At 46.6% G+C, this 20,829-nt stretch overlaps 2 protein-coding genes across 5 annotated transcripts in view; both read left to right on the top strand.

Moving 5' to 3' along the window:
- Positions 1-97: 97 nt before the first annotated feature.
- Positions 98-15,822, top strand: LOC307072385 (uncharacterized protein). 4 transcript variants are annotated; one of them, XM_079731662.1, is made up of 22 exons: positions 98-260; positions 1,539-1,628; positions 2,016-2,081; positions 2,202-2,317; positions 4,157-4,432; positions 5,460-5,551; positions 5,991-6,073; positions 6,369-6,675; positions 7,191-7,342; positions 7,624-7,767; positions 7,865-7,898; positions 8,966-9,187; positions 9,394-9,830; positions 9,967-10,100; positions 10,234-10,350; positions 10,875-11,090; positions 11,631-11,842; positions 11,947-11,993; positions 12,107-12,150; positions 14,003-14,071; positions 14,266-14,416; positions 14,945-15,822. In XM_079731662.1, the coding sequence occupies exons 1-22, from the start codon at positions 258-260 to the stop codon at positions 15,095-15,097; spliced, it is 3,165 nt and encodes a 1,054-aa protein (XP_079587788.1). In that variant the 5' UTR covers positions 98-257; the 3' UTR covers positions 15,098-15,822. The 4 variants fall into 4 exon arrangements, with proteins under 4 accessions (XP_079587788.1, XP_079587789.1, XP_079587790.1 ...); XM_079731663.1 differs by having other exon boundaries at positions 9,970-10,100; XM_079731664.1 differs by having other exon boundaries at positions 98-237.
- A 2,146-nt stretch (positions 15,823-17,968) lies between these two features.
- Positions 17,969-20,829, top strand: part of impg2a (interphotoreceptor matrix proteoglycan 2a) — a gene marked incomplete at its 5' end in the record, with an annotated part of 21,579 nt that continues 18,718 nt past the window's right edge. Inside the window, 4 exons of the mRNA XM_079731481.1 lie at positions 17,969-18,053; positions 18,181-18,420; positions 19,927-20,093; positions 20,231-20,256. Of these exons, the coding sequence (XP_079587607.1) occupies positions 17,969-18,053; positions 18,181-18,420; positions 19,927-20,093; positions 20,231-20,256 (518 nt within the window). The remainder of the gene's footprint in view (positions 18,054-18,180; positions 18,421-19,926; positions 20,094-20,230; positions 20,257-20,829) is intronic.

Below are 20,829 nucleotides of genomic sequence, written 5' to 3' on the forward strand. Positions count from 1 at the left end.
AACATTATTCCTTGCTGTGCTTGGACTTTGTACGTCCACAAAGAGCGTCAGCTTCCGGAGTTCACCGGATGTTGAATTAAATCAGGAAAGGCATGAACAAAATAATACCGACACGACGATAAGCGTGCGTTTATTATGATTGGATGAATCTGCTGGAAGCTATTATCAGACACATCTACGCTTTTCTAAACATTAATTGGAGCGCTTCTGTAATTTTAAACATTGCACGGCTATTGGGTAAGCTTTGAGCTCCTCTAATGGTAGGTTTGGAAAGGATGGAGCTATGTGTTTGGCTACAGCTAATCCACTGATAATATGGGTGCACTTCACTGTTTTTGCAAAACACAAAGGACATGTTCTGCAACCGCCATAGTGTAAAGTGTTATGTTGATATCAAGGCTTTGATCGCTTCGTAATCAGTGGTTATTCCTTCACGGAATTCCAGGAAGCTAAGCGTATCAGGCACCTACGAATACAGTGTTCATTGCTACTGCATAGCCTTTTCATAAAGGAAACTCAATTACATATATTACAAATGTAATCGCTTATTACCGCATATAAATACCATTACAACTCATCCACCATCTCGGTCTGTTTGACATTCGTGTGTAGATTGGTAAATATAGTATATGTGTTAACATTATAAACATAACGAACCCAAAAAGTGTATGGACATTACACCGGGTGAAGTACTTTATTGTATTATGCAAGAGTGATGTGGCAACTTGATTATTCATTGTAAACCTACAATAAACTTAATCTTCTCATCCATGTTCCAGATGGTATGAGTGAAGGGACGTTAATTTGTAAAGCCACCACACAAACTATTCTCAATCAAGTCTCAAAGGGCTTTCTATGCCTATATGCAGTTGAATGTTGTCAAGTGAGAAAAGGAAGTATCCCCTGAGACAAAGAGGAAACTGCTTTCTTGCACATGTATGTAGCAGTATGTACCCCATGGGCAGAAAAAATGATGACATAGCGAATTAACCAAGAGTTTAAAACATCTTGAGCAAAAAATGAAACGATGTTCTTCAATAGTACTTGTATTACAAATGGTCAAGAAATGCAAACATTAACCATTTGTTTAGATCATGTTCAGATGAATCAAATGAGATAACCAAAGTAAATATAAACAGTAAGTGGACTACAACCAAGGGACATTTATGTACTTTATAAATCTGTATTTGCAGCATGTTGCTGGCTTTATTATATTATAATTCACTGTTCAGAGAGCTTAAAGTAGTATTTCTGTTTAAAACATTTCTGTTAATATCTATGTGGTTATGCTTCTACCTTCGGCAGGTGCTTTCCAATCAAATGTACGTTGACACACAGGACCTGTAGATTAATTATTGTTATTAAAATATTAAATTGAATTTGGCCATCTGAATTAGTTGAAGCCGTAATTGGTGGAAATAAAAACATGGCGATTACCATGTTTTGATATCAGTTTTGTTTTGATGAATTAAAATGTGATACTCTGAAGAACTACATGGAATGAAAATTCAATTGGGTTGATCGTTGGTCTCTTGCAGCGTGCTCTGGCATTGTCTTCCCATCCCCGGAGCATGATGGAGCACAGAAAAGCCTTAACTATATCTCTGACGGTTGACAAGGACACCTCGGTATGTTAAACACTTCTTTTAATCACTTCTGTAAGGTGTTGTAGAGCTCGGCATCAATAATACCTTTGGTCATCGCATTTATACTATGATGAACAGCTATGTTGTTTTGATAAATTGTCTTATATTATACCTTCATCGCAATATGCTATGCATGAATGTTACAAGTTGAACATTCAAAGTGTTGTAAATTTGATATTTCATTTATAATTATATAGGGATTTATGTCAATACCTTATTATTATGTAAATCGGTTGAAACACTCATATTTTGGCTGCTAAGTCTATAAAATAACATTTTGTATGCACTCTTTTGGTATTTGCAAGTAGTGGTAGACTTGCAGTTAATGTCCAGCCAAGCAGGGTAACGGTTAGCTCTGTTACTCCTTAGATGGGGAATCCACTCAAGCTCCCCAAGTCACGGAGCTCTCCAGAGCGTGGGAAGTTATCAGGCAAGGTAATTGGTGCTCTGTCTCTAAACACACCACAACATGCTGTAATCGCATCACAGTGCTACTCTGGAAGTGGAACCCTGGTGATACCTTGCCTTACATTTCCTTGCCTCTCCCACTGACAGATAAATGGTACCAACGTCGTGGAATACAAGGTCAGATACCCTGACACTCAACACAAAAAGGGGACCACGCTGTTTGAACACAACCAGAGGATTATTGTCCGGTTGGGATTAGCCAGGTAGGATGCAACATGGAGCTCTTGGGCTTTTTCATGTCATAGAAAATGTAATCTTAAGTAGCATAGATTGCTTTTAGATCTTTCCCCTTGATTTCCATTTGAGTTTTAGGTTAAGATTAAATCTGTGGTTTCATGTTCACACCAATTGTAGTTTCCAAACCCTTCACAAGATGGGGCACTAGCTCTTAGTATTCATTATATTATGCAGTAGATTGTCAAAGGATCTATAGCAAACCAAGACATTCTTAAGTTTTGCATTGCAAAAAGTGAACAGGGCCCAATCATTTTTGTTTTTAGAATATTTGTATTATAACAACTTAACATACTGTAGCATATTTTATGTTTAAAATATCATTCAGGGTCAGGAATAACCCTTTATCGTTTGCTAAAGTTAAATAGTGCACCATTTTTGTGTATAATATGCATATATGATAGAACAGCTGCATAGTTCCATAACTTTGGCACAAGTGATGATTTCACATTCAACCTAAAATAATACCCCTTTCTTTCTATGATTGGTCCTGTAACTTTTATTGAGCCAATTCTGAAAATTGCCAAAACATGCCCTTGAGTAAAGTACGTTACAATATCTACTATTAATATAATATGGCATTTCATGTCATATTATTAATATAATATGACATGCTTTAACATCATTACCAGAATCCAGACTTACCTTACCGGAGAGAAAGTATTGTGGAGCAGAAAGAATACGTAGGAAAGAGTGAGACATTACTCATTACACTCCATAGTGCTGACTTGCGCCCGTGGTGTTCTGGATTTGATGGATCACAAACTATGAGCGATGTGCCACTGCGGCCACAGAGAGCTTTGCGAAACGACTTTGGTTTAGTCACGATTGGTGTCTCTTTAACACTAGCAAGGCCACAGAAACAAAAAACAACTGCCAAGATCTGCGCATTATGTAACGAGTGCTGCATCCACAAAAAACTGTAACTAACGTCCCGATTCGAATAACATTATTTCCAACGAATACGGCAATCGCCGCGGTGTGACTCCCTATCAATGTCAGAGGTCCCACCCAGGGTCCAATTTAAGAAGCAAAGCGGTCTTCCTTCACCACTTAAACCAATGGTGCGTTACAGAGGCTTTCGGTCAACATTCACAATTCATTTATTCATTCCTCCACTAAACTATTCTTATAAGGCAATGTCGATTTATGTGGTGAATAGTGTGCTGGAAGGAGAAGAGAGACATTGACAAGGTCTTTATACCGATGTCAAGAAGCCTAGTACTGAGGAGGTTAATGGTCAACAGTTTTTTTGGAACGGACAACAGAAGTCTGGATGTACTTTCAAGAATGTAGCGCAACATTTGTCTAGATTTAGACGCTTTTAACACCCAAATATTTGGAAAGATCAAAACAGTTGCATTCACATTGTTTAAAGTTTCAAGTGAAAAATACGAACCTCTTGCTTTTACCTCTGTTATCTTAAGTGTTATCAATGGCCGGAATAACCACAACCCCCTCCAAAAAGGTTTTCTTCTTATCTGAACTTTGCATGACCTGTTAATTTCTAATGTGCGTGTCCCTGCTTTACGATAAAGGATGTTTATAAGCGCCCGAGACCAAGCTTATCATGTCTCAACACGCAAACACATGCGTACACGCTCACGCGCACACGCACACACACACTGTCTCTCTCTTACTTATCGGCCATGCTTCATTCACCGCGTCGCGTCTTGGTCCCAGTGTCACTTGTTACTGAGCTGCCGGTAAATGGAGGTTTTAATGTAAGTACAACCAACTGCAATACGAGTGACATTACAAAGATGAGGCTTTGAGTGTGGCTCTCTTCCTCCCATTCTGTCCTGCAGCAAGAACCCCTGCCTGATCCTCAGAGACGTGCTGCGGACGGAGGCGGGCCGGGCCTTCCTGGGAAGGCGGAGGTGCAGCCAGCTCACAGAGAACGGCAAGCAGACGTTGCCGAACACCAACGGCCAGACACGGCCCTCCTCGCTTCGCAGGGGGTCGAGGTCGGAGGAGGTGCGGAAGGGGAAGAGGAGAGCCCTCCTCCCTCAGTCCCCGGCCTCCGATTTGAAGACGCGGGTCGGGGCCGCTCCAAGGGTCCCCGACCTCCACATCACCCCCAGGTAGTACACACACCCCCCCCCCCCAGGTTTTATATCCCCTTTGTGGTACTCACAGTCCCTCAATAGTGGGGTGACCCCGGGTAAAGGGGGATACCCCACTATTGAGGGACTATGAGCACCACAAATGTGGTGGCGGAGTAATGACGAGAGAGAGAGAGAGAGAGAGAGAGAGAGAGAGAGAGAGAGAGAGAGAGAGAGAGAGAGAGAGAGAGAGAGAGAGAGAGAGAGAGAGAGAGAGAGAGAGAGAGAGAGAGAGAGAGAGAGAGAGAGAGAGAGAGAGAGAGAGAGAGAGAGAGAGAGAGAGAGAGATGGTTAGGTACACAGCGCACTGGGTGGCTGTGTCTGTTTCAGTTGAATGTTATCGTTATGGAACAGTCCATAAGGGGCATATTCAGGGCATAATTAGTTTGTTTTTCTCAGATTTCTGGGTATCCTTCAATAACACTACATGCAGTTGAAACATAATATTTCAGCAACTCATCACAACACTCTTGACAACTTTTCTGATCTCAAAGAAAGAATTGTTGGCTTTTTCCAATGTTTGGCTTACAATCTTTGGCTTGGTTATTCTTCAACTGTCACGGTAATATGAGATAGTATTTCAGACCGACTAGCTGAAAATAGCTTTGAAGGAGCAGATCGTTTCACTGCACTGCAGGTATTCATGGCTGTGCGAGGAATCGGGGCTTATCGTCCGCTGAGGTCTGGCCTCGAGGGTTGTTGTTGGCTGTTGTAAATTAGTTTCCAGGAACAAATCTGCATCATTTCATCGGCGGCGGGGGTTAATACCACTCATTAGTGTTTCACAACGTCCCCAATTTCACAACTCTTGTTCACAACAGTTTGGGGGGGGGTCTTTCTTTAACTTGGGCTTTCTGTCATTAAATATAAGTCTATAACAAATCCGTTAAGTGTGTCTGTGCCAGACTGCGTAAGACTGCCCATTGTGCTGGGTTTTCGGCCTTATGGATCTTCTCACCGTGATAGGATCTAACGATACAATATGTGTTCCATCTGTGCTGGGAAGGAGGCCACAGGAGAAGGCCAGCCAGAGGAGAGAAGCAACAGGAGTCTGGGAGCCCCTGATAAGACCAGAAGGCAGATATTCAGAAGGGAGAGGTGGGTGCATCACACACACACACACACACACACACACGCGCGCACACACACACACACACACACACACACACACACACACACACACACACACACACACACACACACACACACACACACACACACACACACACACACACACACACACACACACACACAGACACTGTGGTACTGAGATGGCATCAAAGGCTGATCCATTCCCTTCCAAATTCCCATGCTGCCTGCTCCCCAGACAATTTCACCTTTCCCCAAAAATGTAATTTGGCTGGACCGACTCCCAGGCTAAGTGCGCACTGTCACAAAATGTTATAGTGCTGTAAAGAACAACAACAAAAAGCAGTTACATTTACAGGTTCTCATCATACTCTGTGACCCCCCCCACCCCCCCTTTGTTCTGTTCTTCCACTCTAAGGATCTTTGCGGTGTCATTATGTCTCCACAGCCCTTGTAAGCGCGCGGGGGCCGTACGTGACCCCCACGACCGGCAGTTGGACGGACCCGGGATCCAATGGGCCACAGATCCTAGTGGGTGTTAAGCGAATGCGTTGCATGGTTGTTGAAATGTGTCTTTCATCTCAATCGCTCAGCGCGAGGAGGAAGCGACCGCAACGTAGACCGAGGCAGAGCGGACCTCTTGTTGGCTGTACGTTTCTAAACGAAAGGATGTGTGTACAAAAGAGGGCCGTCTCTTGCGTTCGCTCTCCATATCCGTCCCGCGCTTGAATGCATCTCGGTTGCCTCTGTCGTCTGAAATATGTAACTCCTCGCTGTGACAACCCAATTCCCCGCGTTGGATTCATAAAGTACGTCTCGCCTTCAGCTGAAGAGGCAGAGCCACACGCCCGGCGGGCGCCGTAACGGAGCGCCCACGGCCGCCAGAGTTTTCCGTCACCCCGGCGATGGAAAGGCCGACGGCGAACCCCTCCACAAACGGCCGTTCCTCACCCGGGGCAGAAGCCATCCCAGCCAATCAGAGAGCCCGGCCCCTGGGCAGGTGCGGATCACCCTGGACAGATGGGCGTTGTCTGTGAGAGAGGGCGTGAGGCAGAGCGTTTCCCCATCGGGGGCCGGGAAGTCGATCGCATCCCCTGGACTGAACAAGGACGACAGCGGCGCCTCTGATCCCAGTGAGTAGAGAGCCGGATGGTTCACTCATGTTCAGTGGAAACACTTCTGTCCACCCGGACGTCCACCTATCTGTCACGGCGAACGTGCTCTCTGTGTGTGTGTGTGTGTGTGAATGGTGGTGCAAGCCAGGCTTTGTTTTGCTGCGTGCACACGCATCCATCTGCCTCATGACTATAACAGCACTCTCTAACTCTAGCATAACAGCTGTCGTGCTTCCTGTTGTGAGCTCATGAGGTTCTTTGGGGATTGCTACTTTCCTTTGCCTGCCTTCTAATGTCATTAGACCTGTCATGTCAGCGTGTCTTCATATCTGCAAGAATCCAGCGGCTTGACAAAGTAAAAGGCCCGGGCCAGCCGTGAATCACTCGTTAGCTGCACATCTTGTTTGTGTCACAATGACCTACTCAAACCCCAAGGCTTTCTGAGCTGGGAGTTCTACCTGTGTGGGTGGGTGTGGGTGGGTGGGTGTTGACAAACTTGTAACTCTTTTGCGTGGTCGATGTGCTTGTCTCAGTTGTGCTGTCCAGCGATGAGAGCGAGGCAGGCGAGCCGGACCCCCGCTGTAGTCCTGTCAGCCAGCTCAAGGTTTGTGTGGGAGCGACGGGGTCCCTGAAAAAGGCTCCAAAGGAAACGGTGGTCGCTCAGGAAGAAGACACCAACACAAAGGTGGGTGGAGGTGATGGAGTGCCCTTGGGATTTCATTATTAAACACAACATAAATCGTTTTGAAGATAAAGTCTCTTATATTGAGGAGTTATTCCCGCCATGAATCACATTTGTGGGGGATGGAGCAGAGGGAGGTGAGTTGAAGGGCTATCGGGGCTAAAGCTACGCTGCTTAGCATGATGATAACAAAAGCATTACATTGAAAAAGTTCATCACATGGTAAAATAGAAGCCAGAGTAATTGTGTGTGTGTGTGTGTGTGTGTGTGTGTGGTTACTGCAGGTGGTGGAGGACAATTTCTCAGATGATGAATTGAGGGCTTTTATAGTGTCCAGTATTTCCAGTCAGGATTACTCGTGCACAACCCTGTCCTTCTATGCCCTGCACTCTGGATGCTACAAGGGGCTTGCTAACGGGAACATCATGGTAACTTCCGCTCCTATTCACATGTACTTGTGTTTGTGCGTTGTGTTTCTAACATTAGAGAGCTGCAACTAATACATAGTTCTCTCTGCCTGTACAGATTCAGGGCAGACGACTCCTCATACCGTTAAAAGGTAATGCTGTGCATTCTGTGGAAATCATCCTCACATCTTCATACATTCATCTGACCAGAGACCTTCTTTTTCTTCCAGTCATTCATTGTCTTTCTGTAAAATATTGTAGATAATAGGATGTTTTCAGAAAGCATCCTGCTTTGCATAGCTTACCATTAACACCGGTAAAGAAGAGCCTTGGGTGTAACTAGCTACAACTGTCCCGTCAACGTGTATTTGTTAATCTGCCTATGTTTTGTATTTCCCCCTTTATACTCTGGTGGGTCATTGTCATTTACAGACCTGTCGACGTAGTTCAACACAGGCAAAGTTGTTCTGTTATTGGTTGAGCTCAAAATTGAGCAGGTCAAATTAATGTTGCATTTTTATGTGGAGCGGAGTGAGTGAGTTATTCTGGAATGGCGGTCATGGCTATGTGAAGCTCTCTATCCACCTTCCACAACATCTTCTCCTTATGTCATCTAGCAGTCTGTTGTATACCTCGACCAGTGTGAGTGTATCTGTGCTGGCGGATTAGACCAACTCCCCTTGGACTTCCTGAAATATCCCCTGAGGGAGGTCCCATAAAGAGCTTAGTCTATGCCCTTTGACCTCTCCTCTAAAAATATGCCAAAACATGCTTGTTTTCTGATGTCAGTCCTTAACATTCAGCCTTGACCGACTGTACTGAATGGGTTTCAGAGAGGCTATTTATACCTTTAAAAGATTATACAAAGGGTTTTTGTTCTGTGCTCTTTAAACCCAGGTATATTAAATAATCCCCCAAAACACAATCCATCAAAACATCCAAAGAAAGAAAAGTTGCACTGGGTAATCAGATTAGCCTGATGCAATGTGAAGGAGTTTGTTGTGAACATGTCTTCCAATTAAATCCATTACATTAAATCAGAGTAAATCCTCATTTACTTTGACCTGCATTAAGTTTTTACCATGGATCCTTGCTATACAGATGGCGAGCAATTGTATAACTTAGGGCTTTGCAATGTTTATGCTGTAGCAGCAGCAGTGTTTCTTCTGCATATCCGAGGATAAAGACTAATGCTAGCACGTGCTCCCGTCGCTCCTAGACTCCAGTAGCAAGCTGCGAGTGCTATTTGCGGTGGAGTTTAAGGAGCTAAGGAGCTACAGCTTGTGGGAGCAGAGTGAGTTGCACGCCCGGGGGCTGCGGTACCAGAGCGAGCACCTCGAGCCCCCCATGTTCCTCCTGCTCCTCGTCTCCTACCCCCAGGCCATCGCCGCACAGACGCTTCTCCTCAAGATGTCAGGCCAACAGCGCACCGACAGCCTGGGTGAGACTGCCAAACAAAAGACGTGACATACAAGTACAGACTTGTGAATAAAATACTAAAAGAAACACGGAGAAAAGAACGTGCACACAGTGAACGAGTGAATGCAAGCACCTTTCTATGAGCACATGTCACAAGCCAAGTGGAGGATCGTGTTTTCGCAAGCGGACCACTGAGCGTTCCTACGCCGGCGTTTTGTATTTCCGCAGGTCAGGTGAGCCCCTTCCTGCTGCTGAGCCTGAGGAGCAGGATGGAGGGCGTGGAGTCGGCCGTGCTGCGCTCGGCCCTGGACCTGGCCTCCCTGACCAACCTGTCGGAGCTGCACACCGACCGGCCCCTGGACATCCTGAGCGAGCTGGACGACATCCAGACGCCGGAGATGTCTCTGGACGACTCTCTGGAGTTCATCAAGAGGATCGGGCTGGACCCCCAGCTGCTGAGCTTGCTGGGCGCCAAGGACGGTCCGGAGCTCGAGCCGGACCCCCCCGCGCCCCCCCTGGAGCCGGCGGGACTGTTTGACCTGCACATCCAGGTGTGCGACCCGGACACCGGCTTACCGTCGGAGCCGAGCGCCGCGATAGACGACGAGGCGACCCCGGCGCTAGAGAGCTCCCCGCAGAGCGAAGAGAAGGCGTGCCCCGCCGAGGTGAGCAGTGCTCACCTTCCTCCTTTTTCGTCGGCGTCTTTCTCTCTCTCCCCACCGAAGGCATCGCGTGTGTGTGTGTGTGTGTGTTTCCGTGGACACTCTCCCTAACACGGTGTCTCCCCCCCCCCCCCCACAGCAGACCCCCGCACCCGAGCCCGCCGAGCGCGAGTACACCCTGTGTCACCGCCGAGCAGGGGAGTCCTACACGGTGACCCGGGCCACGCCAGATGCCAGCTGGACCAAGTTCAAGCACCAGGGGCTGGCTCGCAGGCACGTGGCGCCCCCCCCCCCCCCCCCCCATCGAGCAGCTCGCTCAGGCCCACCGAGGAGGGGGAAGAGCCCTGCCTCGCTGGAGCTCTGAGAACTCGTACTATTTATAATAATAGTAGCATTTCTTCCTCAGGCTCATCCAGTTCCCTCCCCCGCCATTGAAAGGAGGCATCACTGTGACGATGGAGGATCTTCAGTGCCTTGACAGCGGACAGTACCTCAACGACGTCATCATCGACTTCTACCTCAAGTGAGATCTGGGCTCTGCACAAGAACAAATGCGGATCCCAAATGGAGTTAAATAAATATTCAAATGTATTATTTTTCAAATATATACTACTATATATTTTGAACATGACTTGAGTGATGTGCGCTTAAAGCGGATCCAACCATCACCACCCACGTCTCTCAGTCTCCCTGAACCTCTTGGTGGTTTAAGTCGTAGGGGGACAGCGCTATATAGGAACAGCAGTGTGTTTCTAGGGTTGTTGTGCGTCTAGGGTTGAAGTGGTGTGTGTTGACATGGCGTGTGTCTATGGCTGACATTGTGTGTGTCTAGGGTTGGTATTGGTCTAGGGTTGGTGTGTGTCTAGGGCTAACGTTGTGTGTTTCTAGGGTTGTTGTGTGTCTAGGGTTGACGTGGTGTGTGTTGACGTGGTGTTTGTCCAGGGCTGACGTTGTGTGTTTCTAGGGTTGTTGTGTGTCTAGGGTTGACGTGGTGTGTGTTGACGTGGTGTGTGTCTACGGCTGACGTTGTGTGTGTCTCCTCACCAGGTTCCTCCTGGACCGGGCCCCCCCGGCGGTGGTGGAGCGCTCTCACGTCTTCAGCAGCTTCTTCTACAAGCAGCTGACGCGGCGCGACAACGCCAGCGAGGACGGCACCGGCGCTACCGTCAGCCAGAGCCTGCGGCGCCACCAGCGGGTCAAGACGTGGACGCGCCACGTAGACATCTTCCAGAAGGACTTCCTGTTTGTGCCCGTCAATCAGGAGTGAGTACTCTGTGTGTGTGTGTGTGTGTGTGTGTGTGTGTGTGTGTGTGTGTGTGTGTGTGTGTGTGGGATGCAGGGTGGGTGGGTGGGGTTGGTAGTTTGTCCCTCCGATAACCACATGCTACATTAGACCAGACGAATGTTCGACTTTACTTCAGCTGGTGGTCTTCAGGTCGAACAATGGGGCAAAAACAACCGTTGCATTGAGTGAATGTGCACACAGACACATATACACTCACAAACGCAGACACCTGTGTGTGTATGCTTGTATTGGTCATTGCTTTGGTATTACAACACACACACTCTTCAAAGCACAACCGTAAAGCGATGTTAGCCGTAAGGAGTGTGTGCTTTGAGAGTCTGATTTAGCTTATCTTTATCATGTTGACAGAATGGACTTAGATTGAGGCTCCTTAATCCATACTCCATCCAACCATCAGCATCAACTGGGTTCACCTCGGGTAACGTCAACAGGTCCTAGAGACCCCTTGAGATGATCTTCACCGTGAACTGTTCTCTCGCTCCACGCCTCTCCTGCAGGGCTCATTGGTACCTGGTGGTCATCTGCTTCCCGGGTCTGGAGGAGCCGTCGTTTGCGCGCCGGACAGAGGCCGGCTGGGAGCCCACGTCGGGGGACAGCGGACCCTCCAGCCCCCTGGTTCAGGAGGTGGCCTCGGGGCCGACGGAGTCGGAGGGCCCCATCCTAGTAGAGCCTGCGTCGCCGCTAACCGTGAAAGCAGATGGGCCGACGGGTATGGTTGATTATGTAACGGGGTCTGAAAGAGACTGGATGACTGTTTTGAGAGCTGGTGCTGGCTGCTCGTACTCTTAATTGATTATCGTTGTATTGTTTCAGAAAAAGTTGAAGAGGAGGCCACAGAAAACAGCCCACCCGGTCCCCCGGTAGATGCTCCCTTCTCCACTACTTCCCCTGGTCATTTGCCCCCCTTTCCTCTCATACAACAGATACTCACCCTCATTTTATATTTCGTTTTTTCCCTCCCTCCGTTTTGCAGGATTGCACAGAGGAGACCTGTCAGAGAGACACTGTGTGCAAAAGGTGATTGCATTGCTACACGTTCAGACCAACAGGATGGTGAAGTAGTTCTCTCTCCTTTATTTCCTAGAGGACCACCCCGCTAGAGTTAGCGTTTGTATTCAACAAGGACCCTCATGTGCCCGGTGGGGCCCACAGAAAACTTATCGTCCTCCCCCCCCCTCATACTCCTGCCTAACTTTACCTTTGGTTCGTTTTGTTGCGGTTTCGGTTTGAAAAGCTTTGATAAGTCTCGAGTGCTTCCCTCTAGGCTTATGAGGGCTGTAATTTTCTTTTACGGTTCTCCACTGAGGACCTCTCGATGCAATGTCCCTTTTGAAATTATACGTATAAAATTTTCGCCCATAAACCTTCAACGTTTTAGGGGTTGATTGTAAATCCCTCCATGCTTAAGGGTAGGAATAAACTGTAAAACGGGCAAGTTAATTAACCAAATGTGTGCGTTTATGTTGAGGATCTAGTTTGAATCAAGTACATGCCAAGTGACACACTGCAGTGCATACAATATTTTTGTTAAAAGGGTGTAAAAACGTTGTACATGCACACTTTTGCAGAAGAGCCTCCCCCGACACGGAATTTGTCAAACAACCTCTGTTAATGAAATATTACACCACCTTCAATTTGTTATATTTAATACCTCAGGCTGCGATCCAGCTCCCGTTGAAGTCAACGCCAATGCTGTACTTTAATAGCAAAGGGTTGACCGAAGTCAAAATTCTTGTTTGTTTACGCAAACCTGGCCAATAAAGCTGATTCTGATGAAATCCATATATATATTTCTGTAACGGTGCACAACTTGAGCTCGATGCGCGCCAAAGTAATTTCATGTTGTGTTTATCGTTTACATTTCTGATGAAATTATCAACAGCCCAATGGTATTCTTCCTAACAAATTATTGTCGGTCTCGAGCCTTCGATGACACACACACACACAGACCATACGCACACACACACACACACACACACACACACAAACATAAATCTTCACTGTTGGGTTGGTCACACTGACAGCTAAACGGCAGGACAGCAGCTCGGATCCCTTTTTAAAAGGTGAAACTGGGTTCTGTCTCTGTACAGAAAATGAAGTCGCTGCACAGACGAACCAAACACAAGAATTGCATTGGTCTGATATTTTTTAAATGGCGTATCATTTATCATCATTTGGAACAATTAAATATTCAGAAGTTAAAACACTAACTCCCCCCACCTCCTCTCCATCTTTTTTAAGCCATAATTGGTCACATTGGATTTCTCAGGCGTAGGCAAGGCTTCATCTTTTTTCTTTTTTGTTTTACCAGTACTGCTTATTATTATTGTCTGGATTTAAATCGTCTGGACTTTCCCCCCCCCCCCTTCCAACCTTGAGAAAATTCCAGACCAAATTACTTTTTTTTCGACAAACTCCAGGGCGGTCTGGTAATTTGAGGCCACTCGTATAGACATCTCTAACTCTCCGAGCAGATGTTGGCTCTCCGGGTTTGGGGGGAAACTTAATATGACCACTGCCACACGCCATACATGGCCGTGTTCCACTCTGCACGTATGTATATATCACCCTCCCCGTCGCTGGGCAGCACCAAGGACACAGCAGGGCAGCGTTGAAATGCAATGCCTTTCTAAATAGTGTACACTTAGACAGCGAGAGGATTCACTCTTTGCTCTCAATCCGCCCGTCCTCAGCAGAGATGTGACCCAATTTTCCCAAAACCCTTATGGTCCAAGAAGTTAGTCCTTAATGTGAACAACCGTTGGACTGTATTCCTACTGAAACGTGAAGCTCCATCGTCGACGTGTGTTTTAGTGACTCAATCTCAAAAGGCTTGCTGATGGTGTGAATGGCTGTGTCTCCCCTCCAGGCCCTGCATCCTCATCATGGACTCCCTCAAGCTCTCCCTCCACGAGCGCATCTTCAAACTCATGAGGGAGTGAGCATAAACCCTTCCCACACGTGGGCCTTAAAGAGCACACATGCTGTGTGTGTGTGTGTGTGTGTGTGTGTGTGTGTGTGTGTGTGTGTGTGTGTGTGTGTGTGTGTGTGTGTGTGTGTGTGTGTGTGTGTGTGTGTGTGTGTGTGTGTGTGTGTGTGTGTGTTTGTATACTGATCTGCGTGGGCCCCCAGGTACCTGCAGGCGGAGTGGGAGTTCCGGCGGGGCTCGACGAGGGACTTCAGCGCTGAGCAGATGAAGGGGGCCCACTGCCGCGTCCCCCTGCAGGACAACTGCAGCGACTGCGGCCTCTACCTCCTGCAGTACGTGGAGAGCTTTCTGAAGGTAAAGGAACCGCTTTATGGGGAAACACCGGTCTGGGGGGATCATACCATGGCAACCGCCTTACCTGCCATCGTTTAAACATCAGTTTCCGACGTAATTCATCAAAATCACTTTGTAGGGCTGATTCTGCCTGATTCTGCGTGAATGTGCCTGCCTTGAATGGCCACAATAGCTATACTGCACTTTGTTTTGTTTGATAAGACATTGTGTGAATGGTACGGGAATTCTGAATGGCGATTCAGGATTCTCGTACTGACGGACGCACATTGATTATCAAAGACATGAGTGCCATCGTTTACATCTGTGTCAGGGGCACTCTCGATTCAAGGCATTAACTAGGCCAAATGATATCGTAAACCGATGTTTTAGTGAAGCCGGGAGAAACCGCTCCGATGGTTTGGTCATCCAGACTACTGTCCTTCAAGCCAATTCTTCTCTAAAACGCATGATGTGAGGACATAGATGTGTGGAGGAAGTGTCAACCTGACTCTCCCCCATTGTGTTGTGGTCCTGCCGTCCTCCGTCTAGGACCCTGTGCTGCACTTTGACCTCCCGCTGCGCCTGGAGCGCTGGTTTCCACGGCAGCAGGTCCGCAGGAAACGGGACGAGATCCGGGACCTGGTGCTCTTCCTGTACCGGCGGCAGCAGCAGCCGCAGCTGGGCCCCGCGGGGGCCACATAGCAGACCTCACACCGCAGGACCCCCGTCCTGGAGCTACTGCCGAAGCTGCTCATACTGAGCAAACGGACGATTTCAGCATGATCTGAACATTATTCACTTTCCGATAGGTGTTTGGGATGTATCATGGGACCACCTCGCAAGTGCACTCAAATCTGAGCTGTTATAACGGTGTACACAAAGAACAGTTAGAAGTACCCACTGTTGGAGTAAATTATGTAAGTAAATTTGGGTAGAGGATATTTTAATTGGGTTTAAGAAGGTCAGAATCACGTTGTCGTTCTCATGCCGTGTTTTATGGCCTTGCGTGGGCAATGTGCTAGGGACTGATTCGATATTAATCTGGAGTCCTCTTTTGGTGTTAAAAGATGTTCAACTTGATTTCAAATTATTTTCAAACAGAGAAGAAAATGCATTTTTTTCCAAATCATTTCCACCATTTTTACATTTTAAATTTCGACCTACTCAGACCCTCTCTCATCGCACCTGCTCAGCACCTGACAGCTCAGCCTGAGGTCCGATGTGAAGTCCTGAATGCCAGACATAGCTGTTTGAACCACTGCTGCCTCATTTCTGTCTTAATACTAATCCGTTTTGATAGAATTTTTTATCCTTTTTCATTTTGTTTATATATTCCCTTTAAACGCTGAGGTAATTTTGTTCCTGTTTTAAGTAATGTTTCACCTTTTCTTTTTATACCAAAAAGCATTAAAACTTCTACACTAAAACTTACATTTTCCTTTGTTTTAGAAAGTCGTTGGGTATAGGTGTTTGGGAGGACTTTTGCCTAATGTTTTTTAAGATTTAAGATCACCTTCATAGAGAAGTGTTTGTACCTAATCTGGGAAATATTTCTGCATTGGAGAACAATTGTCTTATCTCCAATGTCCTTGAATGCCGCACGCACGCACGCACGCACGCACGCACGCACGCACGCACGCACGCACGCACGCACGCACGATTTACTACACTGCATTGCTCTTACGTTAAGCTTTAATCACATCATATAAATAGACCCTTGTTACAAACAAGGGTAACTTTTAATCCGCTTTCATTGTCTACCCACTGAACTCTTGTCATTAAAGAGCCGTGTGGAGTCTTAAGTCTGCCTACCTGTGATTGCTCTCGGCGGTCAGAGACTCAGCTCTGGGCCAGGGTGAGCGGATCTCCGCCCCTTCACTCGGTTACCTCTGTGTGTTAATCCACCATTAGAGGAAATGAAGGTCAAAGTATAGGTAATGTTGTCTACTTTAGTCAATGAAGATTGTTAAAGACATGTCAGTCAAACTTGCTGCTTTCTGTGCAAAAAAAATACAACACAAACAAGAAAATTGGGTAACACTTTATAATAAGGTGCCATAATAAATAGAAAACTAGTCATTACCTAACCCTTTGTTAATATTTGCTTATTGTTACAAAAATATCTATTTGGCACAAGTTAATAGTTTTTTCATCATTGATTAAATATTAGTTGTTCGCATAACCCTAACCCTAACTCTAACACACGACCCTAACCCTAACCCTAACACACGGCCCTAACCCTAACCCTAACCAGCGACACTCTGTGGTCAGTGGAAAAAAACTATTGACTTGTGCCAAATAGATATTTTAGTAAGGATTAAAAAATATTAACAAAGGGTTAGGTAATGAATAGTTTGCTATTTATTATGGCACCTTATTATAGTGTTAACGAAAATTGTTTAAAAAGCAATAAATAACAAAAGCACAGAATTGCAGTTGATTGTTAGATTTAGGATTGCACACTACTTGATTAGAAGAACTATTGAACTATTGCTTCACTCTAATAATAATAATTAATTCACCCTGATTTTAAATTTGAAAATTTCAAAGAGACAGCTGTAGAATCAATAACCTGGACCAACAAACTGCTCCTTGGAAAGGACGGGGTCAAAAGTTAATGTTCAGACCAAAAAACAACCAGCTCAATCCTTAAGGGAGAGTGAAAGGTCAAGGGTCAAAGACAGGAGGATTTCACCTTCCCGGACACAGCTTACTGCCTTCAAGCCGCCCGACCACACACACACACACACACACACACACACACACACACACACACACCACACACACTATAATCTGTTGTTTGAAGCGTTTTAGTGTATATTTACATATGAAAAGTATTGTTTTGTCTTTAAATGTTGAATGTCTTCTGATGAGATTTAAACTTGCAGTCTGGTTGTCTGTCGACATTTTTGAAGCAACATTCAAGGCATCTTTACATTCCCATCAACATTCAACAGGTTTCAAACCACATATCTCCTGAACACTGGTTCTCTTTAATATGAGGTCAATACCCTCTCTTGTCTGTTATCACACTAGTCAATTTGTATTCCCCTGTGGTTGCGGTAACACCCATTCAGAGGAGGATTGCATCCACAATCATAAACGTGTTCCCCTACAGCCTCCACTTCCTGACACATTCTAGTGAAAAAGTGAAACACAATTCTTCCCTTTTCCTTTTTTACAAATCTCTTAATTTGGCCATTGCAGTCCATTACCTTATTTCTCAATGTGTTCACCTACACCTTAGTCCTGTAACTTCTCGGCTACCTCCTGAGAGAGCTTAAGACAAACAGGATTAAAGAGCAAAGCGACACGCCATCTGCTCTGCCACCTGACCCAGGAGCTGTTCCTTTCAGCACCACAGGCCACGCCCCTCTTTAGAGAGTGACCACCGTACTATCACCACAAACGATACTGGATGTGTCGTTGCTCTCTCCACCCACACCCCCACCCACACCACCTCGTCTGGAGCCTTCTGAACTATGCTAACCTGCAGCAGGAGCGTGCAGACTTCTCAGCTGAGTGACTTCCCCCAGCTTGTGGATTTAAAACCCCAACCAAAGGATTTCAAAAATGTTGGACACCACACGGTGGAAATATGTCCTGTGCGCCGCCATCTTCACTTTCACTGCTGTCATCGCTTTTGACTCAAGGACAGGTATGGCACCCTACCCTCCTAGGGACACACTGGAGACACAAAGGGGGGTCTGACTGGTACTCCAGGTACCAGTCAGTTTGCTGTATGTACTGGTGTGCCTGTCACTGTTATGCCTCGTCTACCACAGGTGCAGCGTTCGAAGGGTCCTCCATGGGACGTCCTGACGTGGGCCCCGGCGGGAGAACCTCTCTCCAGACGCACCCTCGTGTCCTCCGGATATCCGAGGCGAAGGTGGCCCCCGGGGGCCAGGGGCCGGCCGGGCCCCGGAGGAAGCGGGACGTCCTGCTGGCCAGCGGGGTCAAGCTTTGTGCCCAGGAGACCTCCGAGCAGGTGGTGGCCAACCACCTGGGGTACTTCCACCTCAGAGGTGAGGAAGGCGGGGTACCGGACGGGGAGATGGAACCACACACAGAGACCGGGCTGAGGGGTGGTCGGGGGGGAGAACCGTGCGCTGTTACCTGTACAGGTATGGGGAGCAGATTATGCAGTGCAGAGAAAGGACACACATGAGGTATCGTTGATTGATTTTATTCATATCGTCTTCATTGGTTATTACTAAATCGCCGTCTGTTTACAGCTGCCCAAATCTGAAAGAAGATTTTTTTTTTCTAAATTCTTCAGCCGACTTTTTTTTTTTTTTTTTTTTTTGTTGTTGTTGTTGTTGTTGTTGCTGTTGAATGAGCATAATGAAACCCCTTATCCTCAAACTTCTCATAATGTACTACGACCTTGACCTGATGTTCCTGTGCATCGGGCCGCCCTAAGCTGCTGTTGGTCATGCGCTGGTACAGGTTTGTCCTCAGTGAGGGCAGTAAGGCCTCCTGGGATTCTCCAGCGAGCTAACGTGCTCTGTGTTAGTTGGAGTCTATCAGGTCAGTTTAACAGCTGGAAGGACTCCAGCGAGTTAAGCCCCATATAAGCCAGGCGATGTCTCTTTAAGAACCACGGCCAAGTTGAACAGCATGGGACCACTGAACTTAAAAGGAGAGCAGTTTGTGAGATGGGTACTTTATAGACTTGGCGGTGAGCAGAGAACAAAAGAGGAGGGAAGATGGAGAGATATCCAGAATGTTGGTTGATCTTTGATTCAGTGATCATTGGTCTCTGATTGGTCGAGTCTTCTGCATGGGTTCCACCTGTCTAGAAGGAGAAGCGTGATGGATGTGCAAGTGTGTGTGTGTGTGTGTGCGTGCGTACATGTGCGAGTGTGTGCATGTGTATATGTGTGTCAGTGAACAGGGGTTGAGTTGCTGTCAGTGAGCTACTGAGATAATCAGCAGGACAGACACTGTTAAACAGTCCTCACCTGATCCTGAGTGGAAGTCCACAAGCTGACATGGAGACGGCTCTTTTGGCTGAGATCATGACACAGATAGTGGAGCCTCACGGACACAGCATTAACAGCAGTAAAACAAACGAGAGGACAGCGGATGTATGTGAAGGCTGACGCAGGAAACGTGACAGTTATGTCCTGAAGTTTGCATGGTTGGGGGAGCTTGTTTTGAGGCTCAACCTCAACTTCAACTGATTTCCTTTTTCGTAGACAAAAGACAGACAAAACTGATAAAACAACGATTTTTTATTAAGCATTGATCTTTATCTTATCATAATTGCCTTATTATTGGTCTGGCCATGAACCATGGAAGTTTCTCTGAAGCAAACAAGATTGGGGTCCGACGATGTAACCATAACAAACTGAATTCATGCTGTTTTGATGCAGATCCCCAGAAACCCAATACCGTTGTGCCAAATTCCTGAAAGTGAAATACTGCAGATCGGAAAAGCATTGAAGCACTTCACAAAAATAAGTTTTGTACATTTGTTACCAATCGACCGTGTGGTGTTCTTCTTCCTGGTCCTGTGCTTTCACCAGTCTGCCAGGAGACTGTATGGGAGGCTTTCAAGATCTTCTGGGGCCGTCTTCCCGAGCAGGAAGAGTATCAAAGTTGGATGAGCCAATGCCAGGATGCAGCTGTTTCGGCACAGGATATTGGCCGATATTTCAGCCAATCAAGAGAGCACCAGGCTTTGGTTAAGAGTGTGAGTGTTTGTTGTTTTTCTCCTCATGTGTGTTTTATTGAGAAAAACAACAAATGAACCAGACAGCACTGAAAGGGCTAGATAGTCCTTCATGTTCCATACTCATAGTCCCAACTGTTCTTTACAATTTTCAACAGCGGATGACATCGCCGGGCTTGAAAAGGTAAAACCAACGCATTTCTTTATTTCTTTAATTCTAACTGCTCTCTCGTGACCTTTTAACATAAACTACTGTCTTGTGACATTGTGTGTCACAATTCCCATTGGATGCCCTCTCTCTCTCTCTCTCTCTCTCTCTCTCTCTCTCTCTCTCTCTGCCCCTCTCTCTCAATTGCCATCCCCCTCAACACTGTCCCAAGTGAGCCTGACAAAACCTGGCAGCTTATGTGCAGGTAAGGTTGTCATTCTCTTAGACCTCAACCTTACCTGCTCATACAGCCACTAGGTCGTCCCCCACCCCGTCCCCCCTCGACCCTGGTAATCCCCTCTTTGAATCATCCCCATCTCTGCTGCCCATCTTTAAGTCATATGACACATCCGTGCTTTCCTTTCGCCTTCTCTGTGAGAACCTCCACCCACCATCCTCATTATTATCTACTTATATCCTGCAAAACCTGTGAAACTTTCCCCGAGTTGCTCTTTGAATGCTGTTTTTTTCCCCTCTCTTTATTTTACTTCACACATCCATCACATATTGAGTCATGGAAACACAAGGAGAGGTTCTACTGCGGTGAAT

This window comes from Pollachius pollachius (genome assembly GCF_949987615.1).
Source record: "Pollachius pollachius genome assembly, chromosome: 3".
NCBI lineage: Eukaryota > Metazoa > Chordata > Actinopteri > Gadiformes > Gadidae > Pollachius > Pollachius pollachius.